Source organism: Cydia splendana, chromosome Z (genome assembly GCF_910591565.1).
Source record: "Cydia splendana chromosome Z, ilCydSple1.2, whole genome shotgun sequence".
Lineage (NCBI taxonomy): Eukaryota > Metazoa > Arthropoda > Insecta > Lepidoptera > Tortricidae > Cydia > Cydia splendana.
Genome location: NC_085987.1, coordinates 14,727,581 through 14,753,796, shown reverse-complemented (window position 1 = coordinate 14,753,796; position 26,216 = coordinate 14,727,581). Strand labels below are relative to the sequence as shown.

The 26,216-nt window shown below is 38.8% G+C and overlaps 1 protein-coding gene across 2 annotated transcripts in view; it reads left to right on the top strand.

The window, feature by feature from the left end:
* Positions 1-22,195, top strand: part of LOC134804420 (cyclic nucleotide-gated cation channel alpha-3) — an 81,358-nt gene extending 59,163 nt beyond the window's left edge. For both annotated transcript variants that reach the window (XM_063777461.1, XM_063777460.1), the window contains 7 exons: positions 11,732-11,924; positions 15,050-15,150; positions 15,232-15,369; positions 16,717-16,884; positions 16,958-17,102; positions 18,332-18,613; positions 18,692-22,195. In XM_063777461.1, coding sequence (XP_063633531.1) covers positions 11,732-11,924; positions 15,050-15,150; positions 15,232-15,369; positions 16,717-16,884; positions 16,958-17,102; positions 18,332-18,613; positions 18,692-18,779 — 1,115 coding nt within the window. In that variant the 3' untranslated portion in view covers positions 18,780-22,195. The remainder of the gene's footprint in view (positions 1-11,731; positions 11,925-15,049; positions 15,151-15,231; positions 15,370-16,716; positions 16,885-16,957; positions 17,103-18,331; positions 18,614-18,691) is intronic.
* The last annotated feature ends 4,021 nt before the right edge of the window (positions 22,196-26,216 follow it).

The following is a 26,216-nucleotide window of genomic DNA, read 5'->3' as shown; positions in this document are numbered from 1 at the left end:
ATACATAATAATGTCGGTATTTAACTAAACATAAGACGAACTCTTTATTTCATTTACGCGAGCGGAGCTGCGGGCCCGTCTAGTAAAGGTAATATTAGCCAAATCTTCTTGTAATGAGCCGTTAAAAGGTACCTTGACATAATGAATGCTATTTTAAAACAACTATGAGTGTTAATATTATATATAGCTACACAACCACTGATTTCTCATGTATATGTACGTTTTATTTGGAAACTGTGAGACCTAGGTAAAAAAAAAATCAACTGTCTTGATAAGCGGCCCACCGGCGTCGAGGCTCGCGAAAGCCGAAGGCCGAGCTCCGCGTAGGGCCGAAGGCCCGAACCGTCACACGAGAGGGGGAAGTTGGGGCTTAAACACGACCCAATAGGAAAAGTGTCTTAGACAAGACACTTTTACTATTGGGTCGTGTTTAAGCTCCAACTTCCCGCTTACGCCCCAAAGCAAAACCAACCCTCCAAGTGTTTTAATAAGCGAAGTGGCGGGCCGAAGGCCCGACGCTGAGCTTCGAAACCTAGCGAAGGCCGAAGGCCGAGCTCCGCGTAGGGCCGAAGGCCCGGAGCGTCCCTTACGCATGCGCTAGCACGCGAGGCCGAAGGCCGAGCTGCGTGAATGCGGTGCTCCCAAGCGTTCTACCAAGCCAACTGTCTTGATAAGCGGAGCCGGCGGGCCGAAGGCCCGACGGCGAAGCGTCGAGGCTCGCGAAGGCCGAAGGCCGAGCTCCGTGTAGGGCCGAAGGCACTTTTACTCTTGGGTCGTATTTAAGCTCCAACTTCCCGCTTGTGCCCCGGAGCAAAACCAACTATCCCAAGTGTTTTAATAAGCGAAGCGGCGGGCCGAAGGCCCGACGCAGAGCTTCGAAACCCAGCGAAGGCCGAAGTCCGAGCACCGCGTAGGGCCGAAGGCCCGGAGCGTCCCTTACGAGTTCCCAAGCACGCGTCGCAAGGCTGAAGGCCGAGTTGCGGGAATGAAGTGCTCGCATGCGGACCTTTTCTTTCAAGCAAAAGAACAACTTCATTTCTTTTTCTCTTTGGAAAACAAAACTACAGCACAAACAACAACACCAACAACAGCACCAACAACATTACCAAAAAGAACAGCACCAACAAAAAGACCGCGGGGCCCTCGAGCCCCGCGCACAACGCACAAAACTAGTTTAGCCCTTATAGATTTAATTTAATAAGGATATTTTGTTTGTTGGGAGGTCTTATCTCTGGGAAAACGCGCGGTTTTTGAGTTTTTATGTTTTCCTACCAAAGCTCGGTCTCCCAGATATTATGTACCTATATGTATTTTTATTCAATCGTGCGACCTGTGCAATAGGGGAGGATGGGGTGATTGCGGACGCTGAAAGAAAATAATGTACAACTTCTATACCTACTATAATACTATTAGCAATAATCAGTCTGACTACATATCGCTGGCCCAATATTACAGGGTTCTATGTTTCACTTTTATCGAATTGAAATTTAGAACATTGTCATAGTGACATTTAAGTCGAATTTCAACTACACTCGGCGTCACGGAAATCGCACACCCACGGATTTTTGTTTCAAGCCGTTATAAACCTTATGTTGTTGAAGGTAAAGTATGAGTGTGTGGGATCATTTTAAAGAGAATTTAACCCTTCATTTAAAAACAATGCAATAGTTACTAAAGAGTAAAAAAAAGGCACCTTTTTTAATAAGAAATAAAAATCGTATATTCATGCAAAAAAATCAACAAATTAAAACACAATAAAATCAACAAATATCGGAATACAAATGCCTAAAACTAAACTTAAAACCTAGTGTTGCCTCCTCTGGCCTTAATGACTGCCTCCATGCGAGCCTTCATGGACCTCACGAGAGACACGACGTATTCTTGAGGAATAGCATCCCACTCTTCAATGACGGCATCTCGAAGCTGTGCCAGGGTCGCAGGTGCAGGATTACGTGACCGCACCTTCCGTTTTAGCTGATCCCAAAGGTGCTCTATGGGATTCAGGTCCGGACTCCTTGCTGGCCACTGCATGACGGTGATCCCAACCTGATCAAGGTAGTCCCGAACAATCAACGCTGTGTGGGAGCGGGCGTTATCCTGCATGAATGTGAATCCAGGACCGACAAATTCGGCGTATGGAACCACATGGTCCTCCAGGATCTCTGTGATGTACCGATGAGCAGTCATGGATCCCTGGCCTCGACCACCACCAGTGCGGGAAACACAAACGAGCTCGGTTTTGCCGGCGAGGGAAATGCCACCCCAGAACATGCAGGATCCTCCTCCGTATCCGACGGTTTCTTCAAGACAGGCCTGTGAATAACGTTCCCCTTGCCTCTCCACCCACTCTCCACCCACGAAAATCTCTTCATTTGCTGGTATATCCATTTTAATTGTATCAAAATCCTCCCAAAACTTCTCTTTCACTACATCGTCACATCCACTCTGGGGAGCATACACACTTATCAAATTGAGTGTTACGTTTTCCAGCATCACTTTTATAGCGATAATCCTATCGCTCTTCCTGTTTACATTTGTGACACCCTGTTTCAACTGACTATCTAGTACTATACCGACCCCATTGCGTTTGCCGTTACTCCCGCAGTAGTAGAACTTATATCCTTCCCCAATCTCTCTAGCCCTTGCACCCTTCCACTTCGTCTCCTGTAAGAAGGCTACATTTATACGTCGTCTTTTCATCACATCTGCTAGCTCTCTTCCCCTCCCAGTCATAGTCCCTATATTCCAGCTGGCATACCTCAATCTCACACACTTAGGTTCCCGGGCTTGCTTCTTACGTCGCCCCCACCCGGGCTGGTGCGACAACCCTTGTCCATTTCCCACAGAAGCCGGGTGCTGCCCCTGCGCGTCGCCTGCGGGGTACGCCCTAGCCCTATCGCTCATCTCATTTTGTCCAATATACATGCTGCTAAAAGGATTTGGCATTTAGTTTTTACAACCGGCCGCCTGCCTGACGTCAACCCTCCTTGGGACTCCTTAGTTGACTTAGGTCACTGTCATTTTCTTCCTTTAGTCGCCTTTTACGACATCCATGGATAGGCACGGAGTGGGCTATTCTTAGGCCGGCTACCACACGGCACCGAGTTAAGTATAAATGCATTTTCTGGATAAACCTAATAAGGTGCCCTGTTGATAGTTAGAAGGATATCCATTCATTATTGGGGACCCAGTATAGGTATAGATACCTGTTGATTTAAAAATATTTGGAACATTGAACTATTAGATAGCCATTTTCTACAAAAATATACGAAACAATTTAACGAACGTTTTAAGTGACAACGGAACAATGTCAACAACTTTAATTAGAGTTGCAGCTCGGCGATGAAGACAATGCCGCGGCGTCGACAGAGAATAGGCTGAATCCGTGACCTTCCTCCGCGTTGCTGCAGCGAAATAGGTCAGCGGCTTGAATGCTATTAATAGCGCGGCGAAAGTCGGGCGCCGCCCCATCCCAGCGAGCGTCCCGCGCGCGCCCGCCATCGATCCGCCGCCAGTCCACCACGCTCGTTCCGTGATCGAGACATTCGACAAAAATTGATCCTTTCATTGCCGATTGCTTTCAAACTGTGCAGCAGTCACTTGACCAAAGCGTTAAATGTCCTTGTATGTAAGTAAATATCAAGGATAAAAAAAATCGTAGTTAATTAATTTTAATTATTGTATTAAGGGTAAAACGAAACAGATAAAAGTAAACGAAATAATACTTATATAGGGTTAATGCGCTTTGAAATTTTTACAGCTTCAAGGGACTGTATAATTGAATACATATATGGTTTTAATTTCAACTCGATACCTCCACGTGTTCCTAAGATAAAGGGTCTTGACAGACAGACGGACGGACGGATGACAAAGTGATCCTATAAGGGTTCCGTTTTTCCCTCGGAGTAATTAACAATGGAGCCGCCATTAACAGGCGTTCCCCTCTGTCGAAAATAGGCGGCCAATGGTCAACCACATGTCAACCATATGTATGGACTGACGTTTATCTGACATGACGTACCTATACATTTGATGTGCCCCTCCCCCGCAAAAAACGGCAGACTATTTTGTACCGAAAATTTTAGACATGGCGTCTCCGTTGGTTATATCCTCTAAGGTTTTTCCTTTTGAGGTACGGAACCTTTAAAACAATACGTGCATTAAAAATAAAATCAATACATTTAAGTAAGAGTAGGGTAGACCGGGGACAATAGAAACAATTTTCCTTTAACCGCCTGTAACCGTTATATTTTTATGAGTAGAAAGATGTACGCCCAAAATATTTCAAGGCTAGTTATCTGGTTCCTAAATGAAATGTATTTCGATGGTCTATAATCCATAGTTTTTTGACAATAATTTAATAAAGAGAATGGGGCAGCATGGTTCAATTGACCTCACATGACTGTTAATTGAAACACTATGTGAGGTCAATTGAAACACTCGAATATCTTCGGCACAATGAAAGTACTTGTGTCTGTTTTAATCTTTTTCATCACTACCTCTGCATACAATGAGCTCATCAAAAGTTCGCAAGCATAAAATAAATATTTCTCAATTTATAAGCATCTGAACGATATAAACGCGGGGAAAAAACAAGAGTATACGACTTTTTGTTTTCTTTGTTGCTGTTACCTTATACATTTATCTTAACCAAAGTAGTTTTAATGCAATTATAAAATATAACGATATAGAATCGCAGAAAACAAGCATAATCATGTTTCATACAAAAGTGCTAGTTTCAACTATAACAATGTTTCAATCACAACCATTCCGTGTCCCTACCCTGTGACAACGAGTGTTGCAAACGTCGGGATGTAAAATGAAATAATAGACGCAATAAAATAATCAGTTTAAATTGTTTTATTAAACAAAAACATGACGATATGCCAAATAAAAAAAAATATCCTAAACTCTCTCTGATATAAATTTTAGCAGTAGCCGACCTCTTTAATCAGCCGGTAGGCAGCAGTCGGTTGTTGCTAAAATATATTATTATTATATTATTAAATGTGTAAACCGAGCACTTTCATTTGACACCAAACTTGACCATATTTTCTTGCAATTAAAATGACCAGAATAGCAAGACCCCTCACAAATAGCTTTTTAGTATGTTAAGCACTTCTAGCTCTCTATATAATGCCCTCAACTATACGTTTACCCAATTTCATTTAAATTAGAACAAATTTACTTAAGTTATTGTGTATCAAACTATCCTCTGATAGTTCAGCTTAAAAACATCGAAATGCAGGGACGTACCCCTAGCCAGCCGTGTGGAAAAAACTGCAGATTTCTAAAAAATACTTCGTAGATCCATAATTTATCAACTGGGTCAAAAACTACATAAATAATAGTGAACATTAATAGAACAAACAGTCAAACATGTGCACCGAATACAGAACCTCTTTATATTTTGAAGTCGGCTACTTTTAGGGACGATTAAAACACGAGGGCGATTGAAATGTTTCAATCGTCCACAAGCAAGTTGTTTATATCGTCCCCACAGCCCGTTTTTCACTTCAAGGTCAAATATTATATATAAAAAAGACTCGAATGCTGAACAACGGCCATTAAAAACATTCGTTTATTCCTAACTCGAACACCAAAATAATTTGATTAGTCAAAATACAAGAGTAAACGAAGTTATAAGAAAATATACGAGAGCGCAAGTGCTTACTTTTTACCGCGGAAAACTGTTTTGGCTCGTGGAAACTCCCGTCTCGCACCGTCGCTCGAGCCCTACTGGCTAAGGATTGAAACATGGCCGACAGCGTATACCGAGTGTTGCGTCAGACGCGTAGGTATTATAGTTTTCGAGAAATTTGACTTGTTTCAATCATGATGTGTTTCTATTGTCCCCGGTGTACCCTACTTTAAGTAATTTTGTATCGGATATGCATATATTTATCTAAGGGCCATTTGCCCCATGCACTAACCTGAGGTTAACCAGTTAAACCTGGAAGTTACCATGGTTACCAATATAATTTGACACTGGGTTAACGATTTAACCGCTTAACCCCGGGTTTCTGGGATGGTGCAAGTGGGCCTAAGTTAATTAATATTTTGCTTTTCACAATTTCAGTTTGTATACGTACTAATAACAATGTTCCCATATAATTCACTTAAACTTCTAGGTACTGTATTGAACAAAGTAGCGCCAAAGTTACACGTGACGCAATTTCAGCAGCTTAGCAGTAGTAGTGAAGTAGTTAAAGTAAATTCGAGATTGCTATTATTTCCGTCTGACGCTAAGTTAGCGCTTGACATACGAGCGCTCCATTTAGTTTAAATCGTAGACTTGGAGCAGGCGACAGGTAAGATTAAGCGCAACCTATAAATAGACTAATTTCGGTACCCCTGTGGCGGTAGCACGGTCGCATTTTTATCGCTGTCACCATGTCTGTCACGTTCTAACAAGTATGTAAATGCGAAAGTGACGGGCAAGGGGCATAGTGACAGGCGATAAAAATGGAACCATGCTGCGCCCGGTTATGTCACTTATGTCAAACTCTGAAAGGAATAAAATTTAATAAAGTAATTAATAATTACGCGACACGAGTGTATGATGCTCGCTGTCATTTAATAAAGTAATCAATCATATTACATTACTAGCTGTTGCCCGCGACTTCGTCCGCGTGGACTACTTTTCCGCGTTACTTTTCTTGCATTCTAATAATATGCTCTTAAATACAACGATTCACGTCCAAAAAAATGTTTGACCTTCATACAAACTTTCATCCCCTTTTTTACCACCTTAAGGGATGAATTTAGACAAATGCTGAAATTAGTTATCTTCTCTTTAAATGAAATAAGTTTTTACGAAATTAAATATTCCTAGCTTAAAATAATATTTGAACCCTATACAAATTTTCAACCCCCTTTTAACCCTTTTAAGGAATGAATTTTTAAAAACGCTGAAATTACTTTTCTTATATTCTAATAATATGCCATTATACAAAGATTCAAGTTCCGCACTCACAAAATATTTGATCTCCTTACAAACTTTCAACTCTTTTCTCACCACCTTGGGGGATGAATTTTAATAAATGCTTTAATTCGTTTTCATGTTTTTTAACTTAATACCTTTTTGCAAAGTTTCAATTTCCTAGCTTAAAATAAAAATTGCGTCACAAGACGAACTTTTATCCCCTTTTTAAACCCCCTTAGGGATTAAATTTCCAAAAACGTCGCAATTACTTTTTTTGTAATCGGCTATTATGCCTTTCTAAGAAGTTTCAAAGCATTTGTAATGGATTCAAACTTTCAACCCCTTTTTAACCCTGTTATGGGATGAATTTTACAAAACCCTGAAATTACTTTTCCTGTCTTCTAATAATATAAAGATTCCCAAATACAAAAATTCAAGTCCCGCGCTCGAAAAAATGTTTGATATCCATACAAACTATCAACCCCTTTTTCACCACCTTAGGGGATGAATTTTCAAAAACGGTGAAATTGGTATTTTCGTATTTTAATTTAATACCTTTTTGTAAAGTTTCAAGTTCCTAGCTTAAAATAAAATTTGTACTTCATGTCGAAATTTCATGCCCTTTTTAACCCCCTTAGGGGTTGAATTCCCAAAAACCTTGCAATTACTTTTTTTTTTAATCGGCTATTATGCCTTTTTAAGAAGTTTCAAAGCATTTGTAATGGATTCAAACTTTCAACCTCTTTTTAACCCTGTTAGGGGATTAATTTTACAAAACGCTGAAATTACTTTTCCTGTCTTCTAATAATATCCCCAAATACAAAGATTCAAGTCCTGCGTTCGAAAAAAATATTTGATATCCATACAAACTTTCAACCCCTTTCTCACCACCTTGGGGGATGAATTTTCAAAACTGCTTAAGTCAGTTTTCATGTTTTTTAATTTAATACCTTTTTGCAAAGTTTCAAGTTCCTAGCTTAAAATACAATTTGCACCCTAAGACGAACTTTTATTCCCTTTTTAACCCCCTTAGGGGTTGATTTCCAAAAACGTTGCAATTACTTTTTTTTGTAATCGACTATTATGCCTTTCTAAGAAGTTTCAAAGCATTTGTAATGGATTCAAACTTTCAACCCCTTTTTAACCCTGTTAGGGGATGAATTTTACAAAACGCTGAAATTACTTTTCCTGTCTTTTAAATAATATCCCCAAATACAAAGATTCAAGTCCCGCGTTCGAAAAAATGTTTGATATCCATACAAACTTTCAACCCCTTTTTCACCACCTTAGGGGGTGAATTTTCAAAAACGCTGAAATACGTTTTTTTGTATTTTAATAATAGGTATATATTTTTACGGAGTTTCAAATTCCTAGCTTAAAATAAAACTTGAACCCCATACAAACTTTCATCTCCTTTTTAACCCCCTTAGGGGTTGAATTGCTCAAAATCGCTTCTTATCTCTTTCTCTTAATCACTGGCGGCTTAGTACTCTCATCACATAATGTTTTCATATTAAATACTTGAGCGTCGTGATCGCTAAGGTGACTTCTTATGGGCTGTATGTCCCAGGTACCTTTACTACAGTTCGAGTAAACATGATCAATACATGTACCAGTCATTTCAGTAATCCTAGTTGGCAACGTGTGCATAGGGCACAGGTTATATTGACCCATTAAGTCTAACAATTGGCGCTTTTGCCAAGTATTTCTAAGAAGATCCACATTGAAATCACCCATTATTACTATTGAGTAATCAGGATATTCTTGGAATAATGCATGTAATAGATGGTAATAGTAACTCAAGACCACGTACACACTTCTTAAACCTATTGAAATCCGACGTATACAAACATATTACAATTGTCCTGCAGTCATACAAGTTAACACCGCAGAGTTCAATGTCCATTTCATTTGACATTTGAGATACAAATATTAACTCCTTACTTTTTATGTGTTTTGACAAATAAATACAAACTCCCCCATTTATGTGATTTGTTCTACAATAGTTAGCCGCCAAATAGTAATTAAATATGTTAATTTGACATAGTTCATAATCCTTCATCCAATGCTCAGAAAGACATATAACATCAGGATTATTATTTGCCTGTAAAAAACACTCTAAAGCGGGTATCTATTTGCAAAGTCTCCTAATATTTTGATGTAAAAGGCATAAATCATTTACCGAACATACATTTCCTGCATCATACATTTTATCACAGTTTATACGTTTCCCCCCAGAACCCCCCACCATAGTTCTACTGCACTCGAAAAAACGCGGTCTCTGTTTGTGTGCCCAGAGATATTTTTTTAACCATGCCGGCATAAGTTGCGGGTGTCACAAATGAGCTCATAGAAACATGCAATTCATTTACCTTAATTAAACCAGAAATTATCAGTGCAAATTTTTTACCTAACAAATACTTACTGTCTAAACATATATCATCAATGTCAATGTATTTAATATTATTAAAATAGGATGCTAGGAATTTTACTTCATAATCAAGCAGCATAGTCAAAAAATTATAAGATATACCAGGTAAAATAATATTCGTATTTGATAACATTCCCATATAAAATCCTAATAGATTCAGAAATGATTTTGGATTCGTTTCATTCATGCCACACAACAAAATTATGTAGTCATTTTTGGTAAATGACTTACACATGTCTAACGCTGGCTCAATTAAATTAGTAAGATTCGCGCCCGGCTTAAACCAGCGGGCTCAGCACGGTTCCATTTTTATCGCCTATCACTATGCGCGTCCCTTTCGCACTTACACACTTGTTAGAACGTGACAGGTATGGTGACAAGCGATAAAAACGCGACCGTGCTACGGGGGCAGGTAACAATATTGTACCGATCACTAAACCGGTGTAGCATTTTACCTACACCACGGCCTCGGTCATCGCTTATCAGTAGGTAGCATACGGTGACGCATGGGGGTAGGATGTCGGTCAGCGCGTGCATCTATCTCGGGAACAGCGGCGGTAGATTGCGACACACGCGGAAATCAAATTTATCTTGGAATCAAATCAAATTTACATATTTCATGTAGAATTTAATAACGTTTAACATATATTTTTTTCAAAAATTAAAATCGGGATTAACAGTGTGAAAAACTCGAATTTGTAACATCCCATAATACTTTCTCTTCATACAAAATAACTTGTACGTTGTTACACTAGAAAGTTATATGTATTTCCAACGCAATTTGAATTTAGAACGCGACTTATTTTACTGAGTGCGGACCTTAAAGTCCGTGGCTGTATGCGGCTAGGGCGTACGGCATTCAGAGAATTAATGACGGCTTAAATGTGACTATCCAATCAGATAGTGATAATGATTCAGGACTAATTTTAATTTTAATTTATACAGTGTGTATTATTTAATTCAGAAACAAGTTCTTGATCTTGTAATAGGTATTGCGATCAGGATACTTATCCATAATGTAAAAATATGTCATGAAGATCATGGTATTTTTGTTCTAGCCACTACGAGTACAATTGTCCGACCAGCATGTAAATGTATCGATACTATTACGTGGCTCCGTTACATTATCTTCAAACTATTTTAATAGGCTGCTATTTCGTTTCCTCCCCGGCCCGCAGTTATTTCATCCCATATCATGGACTTGTAACAGTGTGGCTCTGAACTAAATGCGGACTTGTAACAATATAACTTTTTGAAGTGAAAACTTCTTTAGAGGCGCTGGGCACTTTGGAACACAGGTGGGGAAAAAATGATAAACTCGAGACAGCGTAATGCGAGCACGTGACCGTAACGTTTAGATGGCCACTCATTTAGATGGCATTTAAATCAATAAAGAAAAACTCAATGACATTACATGAAAAAGGTTCTAATCTTGTACGGGTTAAAATACGAGGATCTCACAATTACATTCTAACTTTATATCACTCAAATATAATTCAATAAAGCTACATCTTGATGAAATCGCTAATAAAAGTGAACTCTAGTATTGGTGAATAAAAGTCAAAATATCATGACCAAATATATTTAGATGTATAAGCGGTTTCAAGTAAACTCCGAATAAGTTTTACATAAAGTTTATTTGTTATGTAGTTAATATAGCAGAATAACACAAATTCAATCTCTTTCCACAAATTACATAGCCAAATCCACAGCCTTCATTTTCTGTCTGCTGTCAGTGTCATCTTTGCTCCAAAACGCGGGAAAGTCTCAGTCCTTTGTCAAACATTAAAAAAAAACTCAATGAACGTTCGAAAAACCTAGACATCTAACAGAATGCGAGGTCTGCAAGGTAACTTTACAATTTCTATTCGAATTTTAAACAATTAACGCTACAAATTTGAATTTCGAATTATAAACAAGCTCACTGACCAGCAATTTCGGAACTAAAGTTTTTCAATAGAAAGGAGGTTGGGTCAATTATATGTACATAGTGCTGCAGACATTTTGGACTTGGACTAGTCATTGAGTTTTCACTTCTGTCGGCACTCCCGGAGTCCAACCCGTTTTTTTTTCATGGATTGAACAGGCTACCAATTATAAATTTATCTCACATAGGTTAAGCGTAAAATGTACATCAAATTTATTAAGCTTAGCCAGCTTTTTCCTAAATCTGGACTTGGGTCACTCTGGCTCTCAGGACTCAGGAGTCTCAGGTACTTACAGAAATAAATAAACAATGCTGTAAATAAAAAAACAGGTGTCATTCATTACAGATAATATTGCTGATTTTAATCGACGTATTTCATTATTCATTAGTACTTATATAATTGAATTTATATTTTAGTATATACCTAATTGAATTTATATTTGAACAGCCAAACTGGACGGTGTGAAGACGTACATGAGAATGCGGCGGGTGCCGACTCACCTGCAGGTCAAGGTCATCAAGTGGTTCGATTACCTCTGGCTTACGCAGAAGTGCTCTGACGAAGAGAAGGCGGTCTCGTGCCTTCCGGACAAGCTCAAGGCGGAGATTGCAATAAATGTTCATTTGGACACGTTGAAGAGGTATGTGATCGACGTTACTAATTACCTATTATAGTAGGTAAGTACTTATAATTTAATTAAATCAACTTCAACAACATGCAACATGCCTTGTAGCATTAAGTCCGCCTTTTGTACTGAACTTGCAGTTTTTTATGGCACTAGCGAAGATGGACGCAAAATTTGAACCCATTCACACATTTATAAATGCATGAAATTTTTAAAGTAGGCGAGCCTAATAATAACCTTCTTTGGTGCACGCTTTGAGCAACACCGGCTTCCGACACGTCGGAAGGGAGGGGCCCAAGCGATATCTTACCGTACAAATCTTTTTGCCATTTTTTGCGGGGGGAAAGGTGCACACAGTCGCACTTCTCACACACTTACATACAAAATCCAATCTGTAATGACGACACAAATACATAGAAAATGACACACGTCAAAGACAAATCTTGCAAACCTCGATCTTTTTTTGTGTACGGATGAGTCACAAGTGTCACAACACGCACACTAACACATTTTCGTATATGTATTCTGAGAGATGAGAAGTCGGATTTGTCGCTCGACCGATCCGGAATTTGTACTGGGCGAGCAAAATCGATAAATCCAACAATTATATGAGACTAAAATATAATAATTGTGTTTAAATGTAATTGAACGTATGATATGTAAAAAAAAATACATGTAAAATGTAACACCATCTTTTTGTAAATTTGATGTCCCCGACCTCTTTTTGCAACAAAAAACCGAGCTATCAGGCATTTTTCTGCTGCTGTGTTCACGCGGGCGTCTGGACTCGGTCTAGTGAAAAATCCGAGCGCAACTAGTTTTATTACCCGCGCTAGATCAGTTGATCTTGTACCTAGGCAGAGGGGATTTAGTGCGAATGCCGCCTCCCTTCCGTGTTGCTCGAAGGGTGCACGTATCTTACATCAACGAAAACCTACCCCTGTTATCAGAGAAATAGGTATTATATACGGTTAACGTAAGTAACTTAAAACGACGTCAATATCAATAAATTCCAACCAATATCAACAGGCATTACCGGCAGTGTCGCAAAACCCTTTGTTTATTTCGTGCCTTTATACAGGTTTAAAAATTCACAGATTTCGTGCCTCACACGACTATCGAGCACATTGGAAATGAATCTATGGAATTCGAAAAAATATTGTCGCTGAGCGACGAGAAAGTCTGGATAAGGAAAAAGTTACAAAATAAAACTACAACGTTGAATGATAATTATTTTATTCTTAAATTAACACAAGTTAGCCACATCGCCGTTATCGTCACTCGAGTCTTGATCGGCAGCGGCCCATTTGCTGCAAGATATGAAATTTTCTTGACAGCAGTTTGACGCGACGAGAGATGACCATAACAGCGTTTGTCTATGTTGCACCAAACCTGAGTTCCAATAGGTACTACCAGGGTTCAGCATCATCTATCTTGGGTAATGCTCTACCATGTGATCATCATGACAATGGTATTAGTTATCAAGCGGACCCCAGGCTCCCATGAGCCGTGGCTAAATGCCGGGATAACGCGAGGAAGAAGAAGATACAGGTTTATTAAGCTTTCGAGGGCAGCTATTATCGTGCGACAAGTATGCACGAGGCTATTAGTGCCATTCAATAAGTAAATGCCTACGCGGTACACAGGGAGCGACCCGCAGCTGTGCCGGTCGATAAGGCTGGCTGCACCACTACTAAGCAAAAATTTGCCGCACGATGTAATTTAAACAAATTGAAGTTTCTTAATTGTAAATGAACGTAGCAAGCAAGATCTCTAATTTACACGAGACTTTTAGCGCTCGAATGGAGTAAAACATATAGCATATTCTTCTTCTTCTTCTACTTAGCGTTATCACGGCTTTCCCTAGGCTTTTTATACTATTCTTTATTCGTTAGAGGGGAATTTATTCCACAAAAATGCCCAAGGGGGCCCGAATATGAATAAACAGCCCAATAGCTAGTACCTAAGAAACTTAATAAAAATGTATATTTGCACCAAAAGCTAGTCGAAGTTTTATTATGCAGTACCGACATGAGAACACAGGCTGACTTTTCAGCTGAACTTCGGTGCCAATGTTTAAAATTCCAACTTGTTTCTTACATGTTTCTCTTTAGGTATTCAAATTAATTGTTATATAAATAAATTATGATTCCCGGTTTAAATTAATTCTTATGCTTTAGCAGTGTTCCATAATGTTTACGTAGTAGAGTGCTTACTTCGTACTTCAAATGCAAAACGTAACTGCGTTGTATCCCGCAAATAGGAAGGTATACCCGGGTAGATCGGATGGAGGGTAAGATCGTGTGGTCGCAATTGCTTCCAAAATAGTAGTTATTTTACATCACTCTATTAACGCCATTTATCATCATTTATTTTTTTAGGTATCATTTATTTGTTATGTGTGACGTCATTTCGTAACAGCTCAGTCGTGTCAGTCGTGTGTTACGAACGTTTTAAAAGAACGCGAATAAGTTTAAAACTGGAGAAGACCGGATTTTTTCAACGTATGCAACTTATTCTCCTTACTCTAGAGTTCAAATTAATAATTAATCCGAACTTAGTCCAGGAGAGTTTTTCGGTTTGGTGTCTCGAAAAAATGTTATTTAACTTTGAGTATACATAGATTACTCCCGGGTATACATTATCGAACTTAAAAGATACTATCAGTTTCCGATCAGATGACGCTTATACCTATTTATTTGTATTGACCTATTTACTAAATAAACCATGCGCATATTATTCAAAACAAAGTAGTGTTTAAAGAATAAAAGCTGAGTCTGTGGACTGTGCATATTCCTTCATTAATGCAACGCGGCAGTTCATGCTTAATATCCCATGTTGTATAATTAAAAAGAAAAACATTCGCTTTTACATCCATGAATAATGCAAAAGTGTTCGTTTGCGATCCGTAGGTACTTACGATTTTGTCGCCAAATGGCTTTTGTGAGCCGTGCCCTCTTTAAGCATAACAACAGTTATAAAAACCCCGAACGAACATAATGTAAACGTTTGACTTTAGAAGACTACGATTTTAAATTTTGAATAGGTAGGTACTTAATTAGTTATACAGTTACTTTACATTAATTTAGAAAGTCAGTAAGCAGTTTTTATCATTGTAATATTTGTAATCATTTTCGCAGGGTGGAAATTTTTCAAAATACGGAAGCGGGATTCCTTTGCGAGTTAGTGCTGCGATTAAGACCGGTGCTATTTTCGCCAGGAGATTTCATCTGCAGGAAAGGTACTATATTTGTAAAAAGTGAATTTAATAAATGTTTATTTTAATAATACTGAGTCTCTAAAACATGAAAATGGTTTTCAGGGGAAGTAGGAAAAGAGATGTACATAGTAAACCGAGGGAAGCTGCAGGTGGTAGGAGATAACGGAAAGACTGTATTGGCTACACTCAAAGCGGGTTCTTATTTTGGCGAAATTTCCATTCTGAACATGGGCACGGCAGGTAAACAACTTGGTAAATATCTGGGGCCCGAGACGCCACGCCATTATTACTCTATTTCTATTGTTTGTTGAAAAGTTTTCAAAAGCAAACGTTTCGAGGAGACGCTGCAATCAGGCCGAGGGAGCGGCCGCGACGCATCTAACAGGTTCCGGGACATCCGCCGGCGGCGCCGCTGGAGCCCGCGCCTTGCTACCGCGTGCCGTGCCGCGCGGCACGAGTAGCAATGTGTTGGGCGACAGCGCTAGCGCCGTCAAAATGTCAACTGCCGTTTGTTATTAATAGGGAATGCTTTTCGATTTTGACACCTAATTTTTCTATTTTTGTCGCATTTTTGACTATTTTTGGCATTGATCCTCTTTAACTTAAAGGACACTCCTTGTCACGTGTATACTACACGACTTTTAAACCCACTTAAAGCATATTATATTTAATAGGAAGTTACAACCTGAATGGTAAGCTTCGTTGTACCTATTTAAACTGGAAGGGCTTGTTCTTAGATGTTCCTGATGGACTGGTAGCCTGAGCCTGCCGTTAGCTTCGTGTGTTTATTTTGCGTCGTTAGATATATTAATCTCCTTTGGTTGTATTGAAGGCAGTGTCCCCGATCGCTTTGCATCCTCCCTCAATACCTAATTATCATTGGCGTGACCTCTTGGTGCATGTAACCCCATATTATTATATTATAAGTCTATACTCGTAATATATTTACTTATTAATAAAAATGATCATTCTTCGTGCCGTCGGTTAAGTTATTATTATTTTCATTAAATCTTTAAAACATGCCTTTTGAACTTTAGTAATGCTTGGTTCCTTTACGGATTCCATATGCCTAACAATTTTATTCTACTACTACTTGTAACGTATCTGTCTACCGTTTACCCGAATCGCTTTGTATACCTCAATCTTACGTTATAGATAGAGCACAATTTGGAACGTATTAGACATGGCTTTTTATAGTTATTCGAGAGAAGACATGTTAATTTTATGGACTGTGAATGAACGTCATACCTCCTGATTGCCCCCTTCATTTTATCTTGATTGGAACGATTGACGCGGTATGTTGTTTAATTGTTTCTCTACCAAGCTTATCTTGTATCACCTCCTTCTTACTTTGTGATTGGACTATCTCTCAAAATGTATGTTTTACTTGAGCTTGCCACCGGTGTCTTCGGTCTCCCTGTAAAACCTCGTGACTTGTTTCGGCAATGACTTATTGGAAACGGCACTAATATTTATAATTACAATACTGACTAAAAAGTAGAATAGCCGAAGCCAAGACAGGTAACGAGGGCGGCCCATTCGACCGGACACCGGTTGGCATGGAGTGTGTGGATGACACGTCGACAGGCAACCGGCGGACAGCATCGGTGCGCTCCGTGGGCTACTCGGATCTGTTCGTGCTCAGCAAGAAGGACATGTGGGACGTGCTCAAGGAGTATCCTGCAGCGCGAGTGCGCCTCGAAGCGATAGCCGTCAAAAGACTTGAGAAATACAAGAAAGCGCCGCTAGAAAAAGGTACCCATAATTGCCTCGATTTGACGAATTAAATGTTAAATATGACGTGATGTTGGAGCCCATTGTTTTATAGTGGCAATGGGTCGCTGCCAGTCGACGCCCGGTCTCGTGGAGACGAGCGGGCGCGTGCCCATCGAGGAGATGCAGCTGCCCGCTGCGCACGCAGCGCCCCCGCTGCACTCCTCACACCCGCCTTCCTACCGGGACCAGCTTTATAGGTACCTACACCTTACATTATTATCTAACAAGCCGTGCGCAACTTAGTGCCCATGGTCTAATAAAACATGGTCTTCTATTCCCAGAGTGACACGGGCCTACGTCACAATAACGTTGCCACTTTATTTCAACATAACATGTTACAGGGGTACATTATAGCTATGGTTAATAAGTTAAAATATTTCTCTATAATTTTATACTTTTCATTTATAATGTATTTTATCTTAAATTTTACAATAACACGTCATTTTTAATTATTCGTTAGCAATATCTTCCGATTCACGAAAGAAATTTCAGACGTTCGGGTAATTCTGTTTACATTACTGGCAACACAGGATAGCGCTGTCACATTTGACAATTCGGATCTAGATAACTTCATGCCCTGACGGTCATCCTTGTCGAACGCGTGTTAATTGTTATTTCCTTCTCGCTCAGTGTCAGCAGTCGCAGTGTTTTCCAAACTTTTCACGTCGTAAGCTTGGTAATTAATGTGTAACTGTGAATTAGTTTTTTAAACGTTTGTCTTCTATAGATAAATAAAGTTTAATTTAATACATTAGATTTGTTTTATTGTACTATGTTTCTACATGAATAACTTAAAATTAATGTCGTTAAAATAATTTTCACCGTTGGTTAAAATTCTCCCACATTTTAAAGTTTGAGAACCTGTAAACAGCATGATGACGTAGGCCCGTGTCAGTTAGGTCATACGCGAATCTCGGAATAGAGTACCAGGCGGAGTATATTATTATACCATGTTAGTGCCTACCAATTTTATTACATAGTACCTACCCATATATTTATATTTTGTCATCACAGTTGCTCATAAAACATTATTTCACGTAGGTTTAGCGCTCGTTTTATATTATCCCATATTCTTACGTAGGGAGTGATGTTTATTTTTTTAATTATGTCACTAACAATAAGTGATACGAACCAAGGAAAAACCTATACATTAAATAAGTCAAATAATTGATCGTCTTGGTAATTGGTGAGCATCTCACGCACGATATTTAGTTCATTTCACATGCACATTAATCAGCGTGAGCGATTTTCAAGGTAGTATCAAAATAAGATCAAAACCGTAACAAATTGTTAAAGCTGAATTGGGCTCCATTGGGAGCAAAATAATTAAGCCAACCTATCTTATACCGCGCGAATTGTCCGATAATTCATGGGTCAGGGATGTTTAGAATCTGTGTAAACTATATGTATTTGTTTTTCTGTACAGTTCGTCAGTAAGTCCTCTACGTGTAGCATCTCCTGTGGCTTCGTGCGCGTCAAGCGCTCGTAGCAGCGCGGCCGGCGCAGGCAGCATGGCCGTCGCCGCCGTGGCCGCCGCCGCAGCCGCCGCCGCAGCCGGCTCCGGCGCCGGCCCTCGCGTCATGCTCGACTCGCATGACGTGTTAGAATGTGAAATCAAGCGTCTTCGGGAACGCCTACACACTGTCGAGACTGAAAACGCCGCCATGTCGGCGAAACTCAGTCAGCAGCAGTGGGAGGTAGATCAGAGGTAATCACCGGCTTCGTTACATTTAATTTTTTTTACTTACTCGAACATATAAAAAATGTATATGTTTTGGTATGACAGGCTGCAGGAGATCGAAATGCAAATATGTGGCGGAAGCTCGCTGAGCTCCCAAGAGGAGAATGAGCGCAACCGTGAAAGCATCATTTAACAGCGCGCCTCGCCCCCGGCTGCGGCCCCGCGGCCGCTGCCGCCCCGGCCCGTGTTGCGGCTGTCTGCCGTCTTCTAACCTGCCCGAGCGCAGAGCCTGCGTCGTCGGTGCGTGACCGAGTGCGCCATCGCAACGCCCTCACGTCATGCACCCGTTCGACGTCACTGAGTGTTATCGATCCTCCGAGTACTTTCTGAGAACTTCCTTTGTTACGAAGAATGATTGTAATGTGGTTTTACAATGGATAAAATAAATGTTATAATATTTAATACGAATTAACTTTATCAAATTTATACATATACGTAGTATAACGACTCGCTACTGTTTGTCGAGTGACCGTGGAGTGAGATTATGCCGAGACAATATCGTAATGTAAAGTCATTTAAGTGCATCGAGATGTGTCGAGTGCTGGAGAGAGTGGGAGCGGTGAGTGCGCTCCGGTTTTCAGTTCCGAGTTATTTTCACGCAAGGCGCACTTCTTTCTGGATGAACGTTGATACGAATTATTTTCTTTGTAAGTCAATCTATGTCGTGCATACCTCGTGTCTATGTTAACGACCTTTGTTTTAATACTTAAATAAGATAAGAGTATGGAATAGATTATTATATACATACATATTTATATATCTTTTGAATTTATAATGTTTTATTTGTTTTTGCAGGTGTTATTAATCACAAAATATTTACGTCTCGAATTTGAAATTACATTTTGAAAATATTGAACGTTACGTTAAGCATATTTATTATTATTCAAATGATTATTAATGAGTAACTAACAAAGGAACTAAACTAATAAGTTAAGAGTTTTATGTTATTTCCTATACTTACATAGAAGATGGATGATATTACCCTATCCATTATATCTGAGCTTTAATTATAATAAACTCCGTAAGACTTTACTATGTTGTCTGAACCATTTTTAGAAGCGTTGATTCCATACACCATTTTGTCACGTATAACGTACATTGTATAATGTAGATTGTACATAACTATGTACCTAATTGCGGTGGCTGCGTGCCATAAATAAAGCAGCCGACTCTTAATAGTAAAGCTCAGGTGGGGTAAGAGGAACATAGTTTATTTTACTTGAAGTGTTTCTTCTGTCCCCGTGTTCCTCTTATTCCGCCGAATCTTATATGTGTTCACCTGAAAAAGATACGGCTGTTTCAATTACGGCGATAAAGGTGGTATCATTCATACAAGTATAGTATACCCTCTGGTGTCTGGATAGCATTTTCATTGATTACCCATGAATATATTATTGAATTTCTTAAGTAATTAACGCCGGTAACTCGGAGTGATGAAATCGACCATAGTATACCTATTGTATTACCTATGTACGTGAACGAAGTGAGTACTACCTACCTAACGAGTAAGAAACTTAGCTGTAAATGAATAAGTACATCACTTTGGGAACTTCAGATGATCAGTATCTACCTACTGCCAGACATAACTAGAAACTTGTAGCTAAGTAAGAAGTTTTAATGTAAATTACTACCTATACCATACCAATTAACTGAAAGACGTTTTGTACTTTTACTTATACTTTCTATAATATTTATAATTATTGTTCACACGATCGTTACATACCTAATTATTTAACACTAATGTGTTCTAAGTACCTAAGTGTAGACTCATTGTTGACGCTTCAAAAGTATTTATTTTATATCTGATTATGTTATTGCGATGCTCACACTAAATAAATAAAATAGTCGGAATATTTGTCAGTTATACGTATAGGTACCTACCTTGATACCTATCTACTTTATATGGAAACCTGTGTTTCATACACAGAGCGTTAGTATAAAATTGAGATGGCACCATCAGTGTAGTAACTATGTGATCGGATATTAATAGTAAAGCTTTGTTGACACGTTCCTGTAGTACGAGTAAGTACACTGACGGGGCCACCTCGGTTCACGTGCTGAGTGGGCGCAGGCGCAGAGAGCCAGCGTCGTACATATTCGTGGAGCCAGCGCAGGACCATACATTCATTTGATAGCCGCTTTCTCATATTCGATTAATGGAGATTTAATTGAGGGGAAAGCACGACTGATGATCAGAAATATCTACATTGCTACTTGCACAGTATTACCGTTAAACCGCCCAACTCTTGTCCAGTCTCCCAACTACCTATATAGCCCAAAACTAACTCCAGTAGTTTCCTTTTGGTGTGATTATTATTGGAAAGGGACTCTATTCAAAATGTTAATTAATGGAAATAAATCTTTGATGTAAACAAAAAGCCAGTCTGCCAGTGACCACGAACGGTAACGTCAGGCTATAAATAAATGTAAGTTTTACGCGATTAAGGCCCGTGTTAGTTTTAAAATTATGAGTGATAATCGTGTTAGATTAAATCAAACTAAAAACAAAAAGGACCACTACGTATGTGGACAATAGTAACTAATTAAATTATCGTTTATTGAAAATACAAAAAAAAACGAAACTAATACAATATCAATCCACAGCGCAGGCTTCGTCATAGTTGTTACACGCAAAAAATAGTATCCACAACATGTTTCGTCAAAAAAAAAAAAACAAAATCAAACTACAGCTCCGAAGTTCCGAACTGTTCCCTGCCTGGCCCAAGCGTCCCAAAAATGCTAGCCGCAGAATAGCCAAAGATATCTGTTGAACCAGATAAGAGCCAGCCCGGGGTTCGAAGCCCCTGTCCCTTAGCCGACGCCCAATCTCCCTAACCTGCTTCTTGGCCTCGGTGCACCATGGCTCAGCCGTTTCGACAGCAACCGGAACAAAGTCATACACTGGTCCTAAGTTGGCGTATTTACCGTGCTTAAACTTATGTTAGTAGCAGCCTCAGCCGCTGCACCTACCTCTTCCTTTTGTTTTTGGACCATGGTTGTAGTAGGTACTGGACTATAGTTGGGTGTAGTTATTATAATGTTGTAAACCTTCCATATTTTATTAGGTATTTACTGCGTTACGAATATAGTTAGAAGCCCGGTTTTATGTTTTCTTGGCACCCAAAAATATGTTAGATAGGCGATTAAACTTTTGACTGTAAATAATATATTTATTTATTGTTATTATATTCCATAAATTTTCTTCTAACATATTTCTCAATTATAAAGTGGTAAGAGAGATGCATTAATGCGATTGAATATTAACGAAATGCAAGTGCTTCTTAACAGACATAGCAATACGTAGGGTTTTAGGTTTAACATTTTCATGTTCGCTATACTTCAATAATGTACGTGACAGACAATGATGTATTTTTTTATATATGTGTGAGTTTTATGACAGCAGCAGTGAGAGTTTCAGGAAGAAAAGAGTGAAAGGTTCAGGTTGATTTTGTTTGCAGTTTCCAGGCTTGCGCAAGTCAAATTGTTAATTCAATTATGTCTCGCACGTGTTTCCTTTTATTGTTAATAAAAAGATTATTATGATATAAATTGTTGACTGGTCTTATTTATGACTACCCATACAGCACAGTACCTGTATCTCTCTCGGTCACAGATTTCGTAGGCTGACTTAAATAGCTTAGTATAAATATAAAGCAACACAGCGTAACTGAAATACAGTCGAATCCGTTTATTATGACTCCGCTTATACTGACCAACCGCTTCCTATGACGAAATTACTGTGCGAAGTTTGGCTTTCATATAAAACTCTTTGTGACAAATTCGGATAAGATGATTTCGCTTATAGTGACAAACCGCTTACTATGACCTATAAATCCTATATTTATGAAATTATGTTCGGTTATACTGACACATTAGCTGGTTTTCGTGGCCGTCCCCACGTCTTTCCCTGCGAGGAGGTTGGTGCGTGCGTGACGTGTAAATTGTTTTAGTTTTGACACCAGTAACAAGTTGATAATTGGTACAAGGTTAATAAAACTCCTCTCTCACAAAGGAATTTGAGATTATTTTGGAAAAATTAACAGAATGAAGAAGTTAACAAACTATGCTTTATATGACATCCGCTTAGTATGACGTATTTGTCACTTCCCTTCGATGTCATTATAAGCGGATTCTACTGTACGAGTAAAGGTTCTAAGTGTCTACAATTTTTTGAAAACTAGTTTAGCTATTGTCTATCGCAAAATCGTAGCGGATATTACAGGCCCGTTTCTCAATAGCTGACTACAGTAATACAAGCGGATGTCACTTTTTGACAGCTTTTATTAGAAAGGGACTTCCACTTGTATTACAAGTTACACGCTTTTGAGAAACGGGCGGGGCCTGGTAGTGAAAGAAAGTACATCTCTTCTTTGTGGATACTGTGATTTCCGCTTCCTTTTATTAATATTTAAGTTGCCTCTAACACGCAACGCGCAATCTGCTCCAGCTGGGCATCAGTTCCTGAATATTTATTCCGATTTCTTGGACTTAAATAATTGAACACCCAGTTACCTAGTAAGCGGAACTGCGGTGTCGAGAAGTAGGTAAGCGCAATTCATTCGTAGTTTAGGTGCTTCTGCTAGTCTTAAATAAGTTATAAATAATATTTATTTGCGTTATAAGCCTATTTTAGTATTTTCTTGTAACTAATAAGCGGTACCTACGTATTTAAAGAAAACCCGTAAATGACACCAATCACTCCAAAGAAAATGTACCTATGTTCATAAGTATGAAGTAGTACTACATATTTGTATAGAACAGACAACAAAAAAAAAAATTAAACTAGAGGCGCACCTTTATTTCAACATTAATCAATTATTTTTAATAAGCCATGGCATGCTCCTGTAGTTTGAACGGTACTTTTTCGCAATTTACATACATATAGGTGAACTTTAAACATTAAAGGCCCATTTACATTATACAACTTTCTTGCACATTCCATACAATAAAATTGAGAATATTAAAATGTTCTTCTTAAAAAAATCTTGCATAGGTATTGAAAGCAATTTGAATTCAATTATGGAATACGTAGGTGTAAACAATTTCCGTTCCACCTATCTCTCGTATTTCGTTAGTATCCAGTTTTAAACAAAGCAGATAGGCTATTACGTCGTACAGTCAGCAGCAGAAGTTGCTAAGCGGGCGAGGTGTTCGAAATGATCTTAACACATTCGGTGCGGCAGCGCCAAACCCAAACTTACCGCCAGTGCTTTACAAGTCATATACTTCCCGTATTGAAAAAGCCAAATTTGCGGCATGACCTACATTTTCCCGGACCATGTCCTGACTTTAAAGGTCCCTACAGACCTGGAATGTTATGTATTTGAACTAAAAGTCATATAATTATAAAAAGGGATCGGACTTTTAGAGTAGGTAACTTTAATTTCTAACAAGCAGCAACATCTGCGAACGATGCTATTAAACTAAGAATAAATTTAGAAGTGGAAAAATTACTGTCTAGAGTAAATTACTGAGTTTAGAGTAAGTAATTTTCAATATAGATGTCATAGTCTTGAATTGTCGCATTAATAAAATGTCGTATCGACGCAGAAACGTGGACAATGCGCAGCACTATGACCAATCTAAGCGCTGCGTACCCTTTTCGGTGCGGTACCCGTGCCGCGCTAAAGAAAAAAAACAACGGGTTGCACTCCGGGAGTGCCGACAGAAGTGAAAACTCAATAACTAGTCCAAAATGTTTGCAGCACTATGTATAATTGACGCATCCTCCTTTCTATTGAAAAACTTTAGTTCCGAAATTGCTAGCCAGTGAACTTAAATTTGTAGCGTTAATTGTTTAAAATTCGAATAGAAATTGTAAAGTTACCTTGCAGACCTCGCATCTAAATATATTTGGTCATGATATTTTGAGTTCTATTCACCAGTACTAGAGTTCACTTTTATTAGCGATTTCATCAAGATGAGACTTTATTGAATTATTGAATTATATTGGAGTGATATAAAGTTAGAATGTAACTGTGAGATCCTCGTAATTCAGCCCGTACAAGATTAGAACATTGAGCTTTATTGCTTAATATAAAAGTCCAGTTTTAAATAATTGACCTGATTATGATACGTTATGACTAAAGTTCTTTGGTGAATAACATTGTCCGTCACATATGACATAAGTCACGCAAGCGCCCTGCGCCGCCTACATGAAACAGCCGGCTCAGGCATACATTTTCGCCGTGCGGTAGAAAGAGAGGAGAGACGCCTTCGCGTTACGCGTTACGCTGTCCCGAGTTTATCATTTTTTCCCCACCTCAAAAAGTGCTCAGCGCCGCTAAAGAAGTTTTTACTTCAAAAATACCTTTCAGTGCGTTACGCACGTTATTTCTTTTGAAATAGAATATACTTGAAATAAGGATATCAGGAGTATAGTCATCGTTTTCTTAGTCACACGAGAACATAGAAAACCCACCGCCGCAGGGGGGGTAAGACAAGCGCAGATAGCTGCCGCAAAGGCGGAAAGTCAAATACGGCCAAATGCTTCCCGTAACGCAGCGAATGTGTTAACACGACTTTATTAAGAGTAATCAGTGAAAGGTCCTTATGCACTTGAATCATAAGGACCCAGTTGAAAGTTGAAAGTTATTCCAATTTACGTTATATATTATTTTATTGTTAGTAACGAATGTAGCTCTGCATACCTACTTGTAGTCCTATCGAGGCAGCGGAGCGAAGTATACAACCTGGTGGTTTTATTTCACTCGCCGTCATTGAAAAACCATTAAAATTTAATTCCCTCGAGAGGGTGAAAGACTGATCGAGTCGTAACAAAGCTGTAAATTTCGCTTTAAGAACGCAAGATGGCTGCGTAACGCTGGTGCCTTAGTTCATGCCGAACAATTGTCACAAAAGCAGAGGCCTCCATCTGTTCATACGGCTTTCTAGATTTAGTTATGTATAGCATAATTTATAGGTATTTATCTCAATTTTTTTAATTATAAAATACAATATAAAACATATAAAAGTAACTTAAATAACAAAATATGTAAAGCTAAATAGGTACAAACAGCAACACTTCTAACTGTAGGTACACACTGGACCTTATTACAAAATGCATAAGGTCCACCGATGTACAGTTAACAGTGTGGGCGATGGTCCTGCAGCAATTACGAGGGAACTAAACAAAAAAAAAGTTAAAATGCTACTCCTACAGAATATTTAATATGCGTACTAATAAATATTTTTTTCACCTCAGCAGCTCGAACAAGGGTACTTTGCTTCTTAAAAACAGTGAGCAAAATGCGATTTTGCTCACTGAGTGAGACAAAATGACATTCACGTGACCTTTATAGTCAAACGTAATTTCAACATGCGGGGTCTAATACAAGTTCGAAATACTTGGGTTCTATTATCTCTGTCCCTTTCACACTGTTAGCAAAAAGAAATAGACAACAAAAAAAAGTTCAAACGACATTCAACGGTATATTGACGGTTTATAATAGACCCCCAAAAAACGTCAGAACGCATCGTTTCAAACCACATACGAGTATGAATTATTAATAATTAATTAATAAAAAAAAAGTTTAAGATTTGATAAAAACTGATAAAAACACAATATTTT